The following is a 13,870-nucleotide window of genomic DNA, read 5'->3' on the forward strand; positions in this document are numbered from 1 at the left end:
AGAGTTAGCTTTAGATGCTAACTGACGTGTGTTTGACCATATGGTAAGGCCTAACAGTCCTTTGGAGACAATACAGTTATCTCTGGATGCTAATAAGATAGAAGAATTAGCCGTAGCAGCTAATCCACTAGCTTTATAACATTACCAAATTCACTGAAATCTTGATGAGGTCCAGATATGTGTAAATAATGAAATTAAAGTGTTAGAAAGAAAGAGAGAGCATGCAAAACCTATTAAACAATTGAGAGATTAAAACAAAATAGAACATTCATCAATTCAACACGCTGCGTGTTTACAGTGTACACATTTAAACCGTTCCTGAGTTTAAATTCACACTTCATAAAAGCTAATTCCTAAGACTAGATTTTGCCCAAATGCCAAGTCTTACTTTAGTATCTCGCCGTTTTTGTAGAAAGCAGAGAATTCTTGGAGAGGCTGAGTTTCAGAGGAGTCTGTGGAGACTTCTATAGGAAACAGAGAATTCTTGGTCCAACGCTTCGTAGTTCGTGGGAAGAAAACTCTGATTAAACAATGTGCACAGCTTTCAGTTAGAAGGGATCCAGCCGCTTCTTACTTTAAATTAACTACTTTGGGCTGCAGTCTTGTACGTACTTATAAGGAACAAATGGAAACCGGTTGTAGCTCAAGTTGACTTTAAAATCGCGCGATTCTAGGATCAACCGTGGCCAAAGGTGAAAGAAAAGCGCGAAACTCTGATTCTTGAGGAAAAGAAAAGATGTCTTTATCAGCGGAGCAAATCTCTTTGTGTCCAGACGGCTTGAGATCCAGACGAGAGAGAAAAGTCCTCCTTGTGTCCGTGTTGAATTCACAGCGCCAAAAGAGACCGAGTTGGAAGTTTCCGGGTTACTTATTCTTTCATGGAGGATGTGACGTTGGTGATCCCGCCCAGGCGTGACGTAGGTCAATGCGGAAGTTGGCTGGGAGTTGTAGTCCTTAGATGGACTGTTGTAGTTCTTAGACGGACGGTACCTACAACTTCCTCACTGAAAGACCACAGTCAGTGCGGGTCGGACAGAACAGCTCCAGTGTCGTCATCCTCAGCATAGGCTCCCCTCAGGGCTGTGTGCTGAGCCCTCTTCTGTTCACTCTGATGACACGCGACTGTGTCCCCAGGGCTGCCAGCAACCACATTGTGAAGTTTGCGGCCGACACAACCGTGGTGGGCCTCATTAGGGACGATAACGACCTGGCCTACAGAAAGGAGGTGGAGCAGCTGGTGGGCTGGTGCAGGAAAAACAACCTGATCCTGAACGTGGACAAAACTAAAGAGATCATTGTTGACTTCAGGAAAAACCAACCCAGCCACGCTCCACTTCTCATCAACAACACGGCCATGGATGTGGTCAATAGCACCAAGTTCCTGGGGGTGCACATCACAGACAACTTCACCTGGTTTGTGAACGCTGTGTCACTGGTCAAGAAGGCACAGCAATGCCTGCACTTCCTGCGTAGGATGAGGAGAGCCCACCTGCCCCTGCCCATCCTCACTACAAAGTTCTACAGAAGCACCATAGAAAGCATTCTAACCAGCTGCATCTCTGTGTGGTGTGGAGGCTGCAGTGCCTCTGACTGGAAGAATGTGAGGAGAGTGGTGAGGACAGCAGAGAAAATCATTGGAACGTCTCTTCCCTCCATTCAGGATATTGCACCAAGGCGCTGCATGTCTCGAGCCAGAAACATCATCAGTGACCCCTCACACCCTCACTATGGACTGTTCTCCCCTCTGGCCTCTGGAAAGAGGTTCTGCAGCATTCGGTGCAGGACCACTAGGTTCTGTAACAGCTTTTCCCCCCAGGTCACCAGACTGCTGAACTCCAAATCCAAACTCTAAACTTCTATTTATAACTGGAACATTTCCTAATTCCACAGGTCACTTTATACTATTGCACTTTATAATATTTTTGCTGCTGCATAATTTAATTTAACACACTTCATATTTAATTCTGTGCTGAGCCAAATTGCAATGAAATTTCATTCGGTGTACACTTGTTGCATACTGAATGACAATAAAGGTTGTCTAAGTCTAAAATGTGGACCACAGCACACTTTTCCACTGTCTTTTGGTCCATCTAAGATGAGTTTGAGCTCAGAGAAATTGGTGGCATTTCTGCCTAGAACTGATGAACAGCTTTCTGCTTGTGTAATACAGTTTCAGGTTGGATTTCTGGATGCAGCGGTGGACTGTGTTAAGTGACAACAGTTTTTTGAAAGTATTCCTGAGCTCATGTGGCTATATTTATCACATTAGCATGATGGTTTCGCAGGCAGTGCTGCCTGAAGGCTCAAAGGTCATGCGCATTCAACAGTGGTTTCTGACCTTGCCCTTTACACACTCAGATGTTTCTGAATTCCCTGAATCTTTTCACAATATTATGTACTGTAGATTTTGAAAGACCTAAATTCTCTGCAATCTTGTGTTCAGAAATGTTCTTTTTGAATTGACTCACAATTCTTTCATGAATTTTGGCACAAAGGAGTGAGCCACGACCTATCCTTGGTTACAAAGACTGAGCCTTTGGAGCATGCTCCTTTAATACCCAGTAGTGATACCCTCAGCTATTACCAATTCACCTGCTTATTGTGGAATCTTCCAAAATGGTGTTACTTGAATATGCGATAAAATTTCAAGTCTTATTTTGCCTCTGTCCCAATTTTTTTGAGTGTGTTGCAGTTGTCAAATTCTAACTTTGTTTATATTTACAAAATACAATTAAGTTGGTCAGTAAAACTATTGAAAATCTGTTCTTTTTACTCTTGTCAGTCAATTAAAGGTTCACATGAATTAACAAATCACAGATTTTTGTTTTTATTGCATTTTGGTAAATATCCCGACTTTTCTGGAAATGTTTTTTTTTATAAAGAATATTAAAAAGTACCAGTATGTACCAATAAAAAAGGGCAGTTTATTTTCACTCCAAGAAGGAAATCATAGTAAATATTAAAATAACACAAACACAATTTATACAAAACTTTATATAACTATGTCCAAGATAATATATATTAAAAACATACATTCAATCTAGTGGGCGGCACGGTGGTGTAGTGGTTAGTGCTGCCGCCTCACAGCAAGAGGGTCCGGGTTCGATCCCCATGGCCGGCGAGGGCCTTTCTGTGTGGAGTTTGCATGTTGTCCGCGTGGGTTTCCTCCGGGTGCTCCGGTTTCCCCCACAGTCCAAAGACATGCAGGTTAGGTTAACTGGTGACTCTAAGGTGGTGTTTACATTAGAGCGGATCATCAGATTAACGTTTTTAAAACGATTCGCGTGCACACAGCAACGCCAATACACGATTCGCGTGCACACAGCAACGCCAATACATGGATACGCTCAGCTCCGCAGGCATCCTGCGCTCCAAATCACTCCGCCCTGAACAGCGAGTGCCCTCTGGAGGGTGCGCACTCTGGCCCTGCGCAGCTCACAGAGCGCGCGAGTGAAGCGCACGAGCAGTGATTCGGGACAAATAGCAGGAAGTGAAAGTCCGCGCCGTTTTTCAGCAGTCGCGTCACATGACCAACGCCAACGAATCAGGAAGGTGGATGTCACAGTAATGTTGTCCAATGACGACGTCAGTACGTGGCATGACCAACGCCAGCGAATCAGGAAGGTGGATGTCACAGTGACATTGTCCAATGACGACGTCAGCTAGAGCTCAGCACAGCGTATCCTCGTTTCTCAATGTTTACACAGCACCGGATCAGATACGTAATGGATTGAATATATGGGCCCTGGCGGATTCAAGTTGTTCCGCCTGTGGAGTCGTTTCCCGGCATTTTAATGTGAACGGACAGTGCATCCACGACGAAAACGAGACGGATACAGTCTAATGTAAACACCACCTAAATTGACCGTAGGTGTGAATGTGACTGTGAATGGTTGTCTGTGTCTATGTGTCAGCCCTGTGATGACCTGGCGACTTGTCCAGGGTGTACCCCGCCCGTAGTCAGCTGGGATAGGCTCCAGCTTGCCTGCGACCCTGTAGGACAGGATAAAGCGGCTAGAGATAATGAGATGAAACATTCAATCTAGGGTGTCCAAAGTTCTGACTGGAACTGTACAAAAATGCAAAACACCACAAAGTCATTCAGTGCAGTATACAGAGGATATTACATGGTTGTGTGAAGGTATGAAGTTTATCTTCGAGTGGTGAAAATATATTTCATGAGTGAGTGAAGCGAACGAGTACAAATATTTCCAGTATCAGCAGATAAACTTCATACCTTTGCACCACCGTATAATTTTTTTAATATTATATGGACACATCCATTAACCATTAAAAAAAGAAGCAAGTCAATCAAAAAAATTTTAATTTTGAACCGGTTCACCATTTTGACAACACGCATCTAGTTAGCAGGAAACACTGGGAGTGGCGTCATCTGAGTGAAATATCAGAAATGATTACACATACAGGACACTTTTTTGGATAAAATAAAAACATGTATTCTATTCCCTTCTAGCAGGTTTCATTCATTTGGTTTGATAGCATGCAATATTGTTATCATATCGCTTATCCTACATGTATTAAGCCACTCTACCCAATGGACAATGAGCGTTGAATATGGTTTACGATATTACATGGTTGTCAAGACAACATGACATTACATGTTGGAGACGTAAAACTTTCACGCTAGCAAGCGACTGACAATTTGTAAACAAACATGGCCACCAGGTTTGCTTCGTTAAATACGGAAGATTTTGAGAGAAATTTGAAAGAGAAAGATACCTTGAACATCCAAAAGGAATGTATAATAATAATAATAAAAATAATAATAATAATAATAATAATAATAATAATATCAGCCGGCTTTTTTTGTGGTATATCAGATATATTCCATTCAACTCGCATGATACTGAACTCGTCTTCGACTCGTTCAGTATTATGCTAGCTGAATGGAATATATCTGATATACTACTCAACCCTAGTCAATATTACTGAAACATGTCACTCAGATCCGTGATGTATTTTGTATGAAAAATGCAAGTTTTTCACCACGAGAAGATAAACTTCATATATTCAAGCCAACGTGTGATTTTCTTTTTATTATATAGACACATTCAAAAACAAAAAGTACCCAAATTTATCAAAACAATTCATCGATTTCCTCACAAGTGACATCTAGAGATTTATGTCACAGTTTTGGTTCTCCATGTCTTGGATGTAGCTCGTATGAAAAATACAAGTAGCGTATTTCCCAGTAAAACACTTGTGTCCATATAATATATAAATATACAGTATAGACATTTTATACTCCCATGTCTGAATACTTAATATTTAAAAGCAAAAGTACAGGTTTGGTCTTGAAATTGGTACCCAAGCTGTAAAGACAGTAATCCAAATTACAACATGGAGGATGGAATTTTATAAGTGTATTTTCCATGTATATAAAAATCCAAGTTCAACTGAGTTTAACAAATGTATGTCAAGCATAATTCTCCATAAAGTTGCTCTGTGCATTGGAAGACAAGCACAAAAAGAAGAACACGACTGCAGATGGACACAGTATTGATGTGTCACCAGTCTCCAGTAAAAAATTAGTCACACATACATCCAGTGGTCTGAAAATCCATTAATAATCTGATGAGTCCTTTCATAGTCACCTCCTTGGAATGGTCACAGGCCTCAGTGCAATTTTCACTTCCTGTCTTTCAGTCTGTAAAACACAGTGCTTTTAATTCAACAGTCAATTTAAAGCAGTGATGATCTCTCGTGACCAAAGGACAGTATAAAGGCATGCAAAATACAGTATAGTTTATAATTCACATATAACTAACAACATGGGTCATTTGTTTCCAATCACAGTGTAAATTATTTTACATCCTGAATTATATTAAAACCAGACTGTAGTAATTCTCTCAGTCAGTACTGCAGATGTTATGATAGATATGGAACTCTAACCTCTTGCTTTTTCCAGGATTCAGAGTGTACGGTTGGCTTTAATGGAGGCACAGGAGGACGAGCCGGTCTGCTCACCTACATTTTTACAGTAAAAAATAAAGTGCAGTACCAGTCAAAAGTTTGCACACGCCTACCCATTCATAGGTTTTTTTTTGTATTGTGACCATTTCCTACATTGTAGAACAATACTGAAGACATCACAACTATGAACATCTGAAACATACTAGTGCATCTCAAAAAATTAGAATACCATGAAAAAGTTCCTTTTTTTTCATAATTTAATTCAAGAAGGTAAACTTTCATATAGTCTATATTCATTACATGTAAAGTGAAATATTTAAAGCCTTTTTTGTTTTAATTTTGATGATTATGGCTTATAGCTCATGAAAATCAGAAATCCAGTATCTCAAATTATTAGAATATTCCCTAAGATCAATCAAAAAAAGGATTTACAATACAGAAATGTCCAACTTCTGAAAAGTATATTCATTTATACACTCAATACTTGGTTGGGGCTCCTTTACCATGAATTACTGTATCAATGCGGTGTGGCATGGAGGTGATCAGTCTGTGGCACTGCTGAGGTGTTATTGAAGCCCAGGTTGCTTTGATAGTGGCCTTCAGCGTATCTGTATTTTTGGGTCGGGTGTTTCTCATCTTCCTCTTGACAATACTCCATAGATTCTCTATGGGGTTCAGGTCAGGCAAGTTGGCTGACCAATCAAACACAGTAATATCATGGACAGCAAACCATTTGGTAGTAGTTTTGGCACTGTGGGTAGGTGCTAAGTCCTGCTGGAAAAGGAAATCAGCATCTCCAAAAAGCTCGTCAGCAGATGGAAGCATGAAGTGCTCTAAAATCTCCTGGTAGATGGCTGTGTTGACTTTGGACTTGATAAAATACAGTGGACCAACACCAGCAGATGACATGGCACCCAAATCATCACAGACTGTGGAAACTTCACACTGGGCTTCAAACACCTTGGATTCTGTGCCTCTCCACTCTTCCTCCAGACTCTAGAACTGTGATTTCCAAATTAAATGCAAAATGTACTTTCATCTGAAAAGAGGACTTTGGACCACTGAGCAACAGTCCATTTCTTTCTCTCCTTAGCCCAGATAAGACACTTCTGACATTGTCTCTGGCTCAGAAGTAGCTTGATATTAGGAATGCGAAAGTTGTATCCCCTTTCTTGAAGATGTCTGTTCGTGATGGGTCTTGATACACTGACACCAGCCTCAGTCCACTCCTTGTGAAGCTCTCCCAAGTTCTTGAATCAGCTTTTCTTGACAATCCTCTCAAGACTGCGGCCATCCCTGTTGCTTGTGCACCTTTTCCAGCCACCCTTTTCAGCAATGACCTTTTGTGGCTTACCCTCCTTGTGGAGGGCATCAGTGATCATCTTCTGGACAACAGTCAAGTCAGCAGTCTTCCCCATGATTGTGGTTGTGTGTACTGAACTAGACCGAGAGATGCACTGTGTTCATACTGTTTTACTCAAACTCGAAAGGAAATATTCTAATATTTTGAGATGTTTTTTTTTATGTTTTTGTACTGTATGCCATACTGATTAAAATTAAAATAGAAAAATGCTTGAAACATTTTAGTTTATGTATAATGAGTCTATAATATATAACATTTTCACTTTCTTAAATAACTGATGGAAAATATTGAACTTTTTCACAATATTCTAATTTTTTGAGATGCACTAGTATATGGAATTATGTGGTCAACAAAAAGTGTTAAAAAATAAAATATATGTTTCATATTTTAGATTCTTCAAAGTTGCCACCATTTACCTTGATGACGCTTTGCACACTATTGGTATTATCTTAACCAGCTTCATGAGGGAGTCACCTGGAATGCTTTTCAATTAACAGGTGCGTCTCATCAAAAGGTAATTAGTGCAATTTCTTGTCTTCTTAACGCGTTTGAGAACAAACACTAAATAGTAAATAATAAAAATACAGTAAACAGCCCTTGAATTAGCCCAGGAAATAGCCACTGAATTACAACCCCAATTTCAAAAAAGTTGAGACACTGTAAAACAAATAAAAACAGAATGAAGATTTGCAAATCTCAGAAACCCTATATTTCATTGAAAACAGTTCAAAGACAACATATCAAATGTTTGAAACTGAGAAATTTGTTTTCTGAAAAAAATATATGCTCATTTTGAATTTGAGGTCAGCAACACATTTCAAAAAAGTGTGGACAGGGCAACAAAAGACTGAAAAAGTTGTGTAACCTGGCAAAAAAAACCCGAATTTGGTTAATTGGCAACAGGTCAGTAACATGATTGGGTATAAAAAGAGCATCCCAGAGAGGCGGATTCTCTCAGAAGATGGGGAGGGGTTCACCACTCGGTGAATGACTGCGTGGGCAAATAGTACAACAATTTAAGAATAACATTCTTCAATGGGGCAGCACGGTGGTGTAGTGGTTAGCGCTGTCGCCTCACAGCAAGAAGGTCCAGGTTCGAGCCCCGTGGCCGGCGAGGGCCTTTCTGTGCGGAGTTTGCATGTTCTCCCCGTGTCCGCATGGGTTTCCTCTGGGTGCTCCGGTTTCCCCCACAGTCCAAAGACATGCAGGTTAGGTTAACTGGTGACTCTTGACCGTAGGTGTGAATGTGAGTGTGAATGGTTGTCTGTGTCTATGTGTCAGCCCTGTGATGACCTGGCGACTTGTCCAGGGTGTACCCCACCTTTCGCCCGTAGTCAGCTGGGATAGGTTCCAGCTTGCCCGCGACCCTGTAGAACAGGATAAAGCAGCTAGAGATAATGAGATGAGAATGAGATGAGACATTCTTCAATGTTCAATGTAAAATTACAAAGAATTTGGGGATCACATCATCTATGGCACATAATATCATTAAAAGATTCAGAGAATCTGGAGAAATCTCTGTGTGCAAGAGACAAGGCTGAAAACTGACACTGGCTGTGTGTGATCTTCAGGCAGCGCTGCATTAAAAGCAGACACGTGTCTGTAGTGGAAATCACTGTATGGGCTCAAGAACACTTCAAAAAACCATCATCTGTGAAAACAGTTCATTACTGCATCCACAAATGCAAGTTAAAACCAGATATAAACAATATCCAGAAACACCGCCACCTTCTCTGGGCCCGAGCTGTTTTACGATGGACTGAGGCGAAGTGGAAAACTGTCCCGAGGTCTGACGAATCAAAAGTAGAAATTCTTTTTAGAAATCATGGATACCACGTCCTCCAGGCTAAAGAGGAGAGGGACCATCCGGCTTGTTATCAGTGCACAGTTCAAAACCCAGTATCTGTGATGGTATAAGGGTGTATTAGTGCACATGACATGGGTAGCTTGGACATCTGGGAAGGCAGCATTAACGCTGAATGATATATACATGTTTCAGAGCAATATGCTGCCATCCAGACAAAATCTTTTTCAGGGAAGGCCTTCCTTCTTTCAGCAAGACAATGCCAAACCACTTTCTGCATATATTAAAACTGCATAGCTTCGTAGTAAAGAGTCCAGGTGCTAAACTGGCCTGCCTGCATTCCAGGCCTGTCTCCCATTTAAAACATTTGGTGCATTATGAAGCGCAAAATATGACAAAGGAGACCCTGAACTGTTGAGCAACTGAAATTGTATATCAGGCAAGAATGGAACAACATTTCTCTTTCAAAACTACAGCAATTGGTCTCCTCAGTTCCCAAACATTTACAAAGTGTTATTAAAAGTAGAAGTGATACAACACAGTGGTAAACATGCCCCTGTCGCAACTTTTTTGAAACGTGCTGCTGCCATCAAATTCAAAATGAGCAAATATTTTTCAAAACACAATAAAATTTCAGTTTCAACATTTGATATGCTGTCTTTGTAGTATTTTCAATGAAATATAGGGTTTCCATGATTTGCACATTATCATATTCTGTTTTTATCTGCAGTTTACAGTGCCCCAATGTTTTTGGAATTGGGGTTGTCGAAGGTGTGTCCAAGCTTCTGACTGGTACCGTATACTGATCAGAAACTGAACAATACATTAAATAAAAACAAGTAATTTCATATTGGGGACTTTATTTTCTTGCTAGTGTGTAACTTGCATACACATTGCTTCATCTTTAAACAGCAATTAGGTTTCTGATTTGTTTTTATTTATTTTTCCACAGTAATGTTTTCTTTTTTTGATATTTAGCTTTATACTACATTTGTTCTGAATGAGGCAAATACAAAAAGGCTTAACTTTGTTGAAACTGTTCCTAACGTGACAGAAGTAAATACATTATCTAGTGCCCTCATGCATAGTGCAAAATCATATTTGAGATTTAGCCACAGGTGCATGACTTTGTGGTTTTGGTGGGGATTTTTTTTTACCTTAGTCAATTCTCACCCACCAGCCAGAGTAGGTGGTGGGTCAGAGACGGACAAAATTGAAATTTGAATTCACAATCTCTGGACAATCAGGAGAACGCTTTCTGTTTGTAGCACTTGAGAGCCCCAATTGATTTTTTAAAAAATGTGGTTTAGTAAGATTTCCTTCAAATGTGTCTGTACTTTTAATGTATTGGCACACTTGGCTGATGTTTGAATGCATGAGCAGCCATTAAGTGAAGGTTTGCTCGATAGTGAAGTATGTTCGCCATCGTACAACACGTGACACCTCACCTGTTTCACACCAGGAGGATATGAAGGCTTAGAAAGAGGCAGAGGCTTCATCTGTGTGGGTAAAGAAATGGATGGAGCTGTGTGAGGTGGCTGTGGGTCCAACTTTTGAAGAGGAGGCTACAAAAGTTAACATGACCAAATTAATAATTTTGAAACTTAAATTTCATATCATGCATCACATCTGATATGCCCGTTTTCTACACTGCAGTTGTGTGGTGGTGCTAAAGCAAACTGAACGGTCGAGCACTCACTTGTGGAGCTTTCTGTGTTGGCGTGACTGTGCATGAGGCGCCGGGTCGGGTCACAGTCGAACTTATAAATATAGGCTCACTGATTTCAAAACGATCCTGTAAAAGCATTCCTTTTGCTCCGGGGTTCTCGAAAAGAGGATTCAACTTCTCTGAGTCAGATTTTCTATCAACAAAAAAAGCAAACAATTATAGAGATGTGTAGTGCATGCAATTACAAAGACTTAACTGTGTACTCATAACAAAAAAAACCTTCTGCTGACTCACATTTTACGCCTCAAGCCAGTGCCCCGTCTCTTTTTACAATAAATCCAACTTCCAAATCCTGCAGCCAATAGTAATAGGATTCCAGCGACAACTGAGATGCTGATGATTGTCGTATTTTTTGCTGTGAACCAAATACATAGCAATCAACAAGATAATTTGATGTGCAAAGAATCTAGTTACTGGACGAGTGACAAGAAAATATAGAAAATTATGACTTAGATTTGAGCAATATTCTCACTTCGGTTGAAAGTAAATAAATCCTGCAGTAGCTTACCAGAAGGCAGGTCTGCATATTTGACATCGCAGTAGGGTGGAGCCCATCCAGGATCACAGTGACACTGTTTTTGATGATTACAAACCTATCAGGGCACACAGCAAAAGGTGTTCAATCTTATAATCGCATTCTGCTTATCATCACACGTCTACGAACACATTAAGAGTCTTACCCCATGTCCTCTACATTTCCGTGAGCAGTCTTCACTCGCACCATACACTTTCACATCCTGGCACATGTTGTCAAAGCAGACCTGAGAAAATCAACAAAAAAACAATTACAAATGTGATACGAGAAACAGCTGAAAGGTAGCACAAGCACAATATTTTGGCATGCTCACTTTGTTCTGGCCACACTTTGTTCCTGTAGGTACCATGCTTAGGTTGTCTTCCTTAGATCTCTCCATGACCATGTTGCATTCTTTTCCAGCCGCTGTCACCAATTTAACTTTAGAACCGGTAATGGGAAGCTCCTTACCCCCAGTGCAAAATATACTTCCACAGTATACATCTCTGTGAGAAAGAAAAATTCACATCATTTACAATGGAAAACAGTGAAACAATAGAAAGATTTGTTACATTATTTATGCAATATGTATGTGCAGTGACCAGCAAAACCCTTTCACATGGTGAAACTTTTTTTTTTTAAACTGTATACAGTTTTGAAAACTACAAGTTTGTCTGAACTCAAGCATTTTAAAATCTCTTCACACCCCAAAGGGGGAAATGGATCATTTTCCATCCATTATCCGTAACCGCTTATCCTGTAAAGGGTTGCGGGCAAGCTGGAGTCTATCCCAGCTGACTATGGGCAAGAGGCAGGGTACACCCTGGACAAGTCATCAGATCATCGCAGAGCTGACACTTATACCCTGTCCACACTAGCGATTTTGTACCGATACGATACTACTTTCGTACTGCAACACCTGTCCACACTAGCAACTATACCAGTACTGTAGCGGTATAACTGTATCGGTACGAAACCCACAAATGTATGGGTTTCGTACCGGTACAGTATCGGTACTGTAGCGCTTCGCTGTAGTGTGGACAGATGAAGCGGTTCTGTATCAATACAAATATAATGCGCATGCGCAATGAACCATTCCTACTTCTTCCGGCAATACGCACGTGCTTTCCAGCTGTAAATAAAATGTCAAAATGGCTCAAAACGACCGTAGAGCTACATGGAGCAAAGAAAGGGGGGAGAAAGGGAGGGAGGAAGAAAGGAGGAGGAGGGGAAAAGGGAGAGAAAGGGAGGGGAAGAGAAGGAAATAGGGAGAAAGGGAGGGGAAGAGAAGGAAAGAGGGAGAAAGTGAGGGGGGAGAAAGGGAGATTCATTTTCTTTGTTTCTTTCTCAGCTGCCTCGCGCGTTTTATATGATTCGACTGAATAAATGACCACCAGAAATACAGACTGTATGTTGACAACAAAAAGCACACACATGTTGTTTCATCCGCCATATTCTCGGAAGGAAGTTACTCGGTAACCACGGAAACATTTCGCACACACGCATTTCAACTACCGTGAAAGAAAACCGCAAACATTTCTCGCTAGTGTGGACAGATGCACTAAACTGTACCGGTATACTTTGTATCGATACAGTTATACCACTATCGTACCGGTATATATGTGAACACAGCTATAGAGACTAACATTTCACACTCAGTCAATTAAGAGCCACCAATTAACCTAATCTACATGTCTTTGGACTGTGGGGGAAGGCTCCAGCTTGCCTGCGACCCTGTAGAACAGGATAAAGCGGCTAGAGATAGTGAGATGAGATTTTAGATTCTTCAAAGTAGCCACCGTTTACCTTGATGACACTTTGCACACTATTGGCGTTATCTTAACCAGCTTCATGAGGTAGTCACCTGGAATGCTTTTCAATTAACAGGCGTGCCTCGTCAAAGGTTAATTATTGCAATTTCTTGCCTTCTTAATGCGTTTGAGATCAAACAGAAAATCTCATTCTCATCTCATCTCATTATCTCTAGCCGCTTTATCCTGTTCTACAGGGTCGCAGGCAAGCTGGAGCCTATCCCAGCTGACTACGGGCGAAAGGCGGGGTACACCCTGGACAAGTCGCCAGGTCATCACAGGGCTGACACATATGCCGCTTTTCCACTACAAACGCGGCTGAGTCGGGCTGAGCCGTGCCGTGCTGAGTCGGGCTGAGCGGGGCTGTTGGAGTTGCATTTCGACTACAACCGCGCTGAACCGTGCTGGCTGGAAGTGGGTGGACACATTGGGTGGAGTTAGCGAAAGTGGGTGGACGTCATGTGATGTCGTTAAGCAGCGCAAACAGTGACATCAGTGAGCTTTTAAGCGGTAGTCTCACGACCCGAATAGTAAACAATAAACATGGGGGACATGGAGTCGTTAGTGTTGCTGGTCTTGGTGCTGTGGCTTGTTGTCACCGACAACGCGGACAGATACTGGCAAGAGCGTATAGATGAGGCGAGGCGCATAAGGCTTCATAATTCTCGTAATTCGTTAATTCTTCTTCTTCCGGGTTTGCAGTGTTTACAGATCC

General features: G+C 41.2%; 1 protein-coding gene across 1 annotated transcript in view; it reads right to left on the reverse strand.

Moving 5' to 3' along the window:
- Positions 1-2,813: 2,813 nt before the first annotated feature.
- The window catches only part of adam8b (ADAM metallopeptidase domain 8b), a 31,497-nt gene continuing 20,440 nt past the window's right edge, over positions 2,814-13,870 (reverse strand). The window contains exons 16-23 of the mRNA XM_060939603.1: positions 11,679-11,850; positions 11,511-11,591; positions 11,339-11,423; positions 11,065-11,185; positions 10,801-10,963; positions 10,545-10,666; positions 5,914-5,983; positions 2,814-5,668 (exon numbers count right to left, since the gene is read on the reverse strand). Of these exons, the coding sequence (XP_060795586.1) occupies positions 5,612-5,668; positions 5,914-5,983; positions 10,545-10,666; positions 10,801-10,963; positions 11,065-11,185; positions 11,339-11,423; positions 11,511-11,591; positions 11,679-11,850 (871 nt within the window). The 3' untranslated portion in view covers positions 2,814-5,611. The remainder of the gene's footprint in view (positions 5,669-5,913; positions 5,984-10,544; positions 10,667-10,800; positions 10,964-11,064; positions 11,186-11,338; positions 11,424-11,510; positions 11,592-11,678; positions 11,851-13,870) is intronic.

Source organism: Neoarius graeffei, chromosome 14 (genome assembly GCF_027579695.1).
Source record: "Neoarius graeffei isolate fNeoGra1 chromosome 14, fNeoGra1.pri, whole genome shotgun sequence".
NCBI lineage: Eukaryota > Metazoa > Chordata > Actinopteri > Siluriformes > Ariidae > Neoarius > Neoarius graeffei.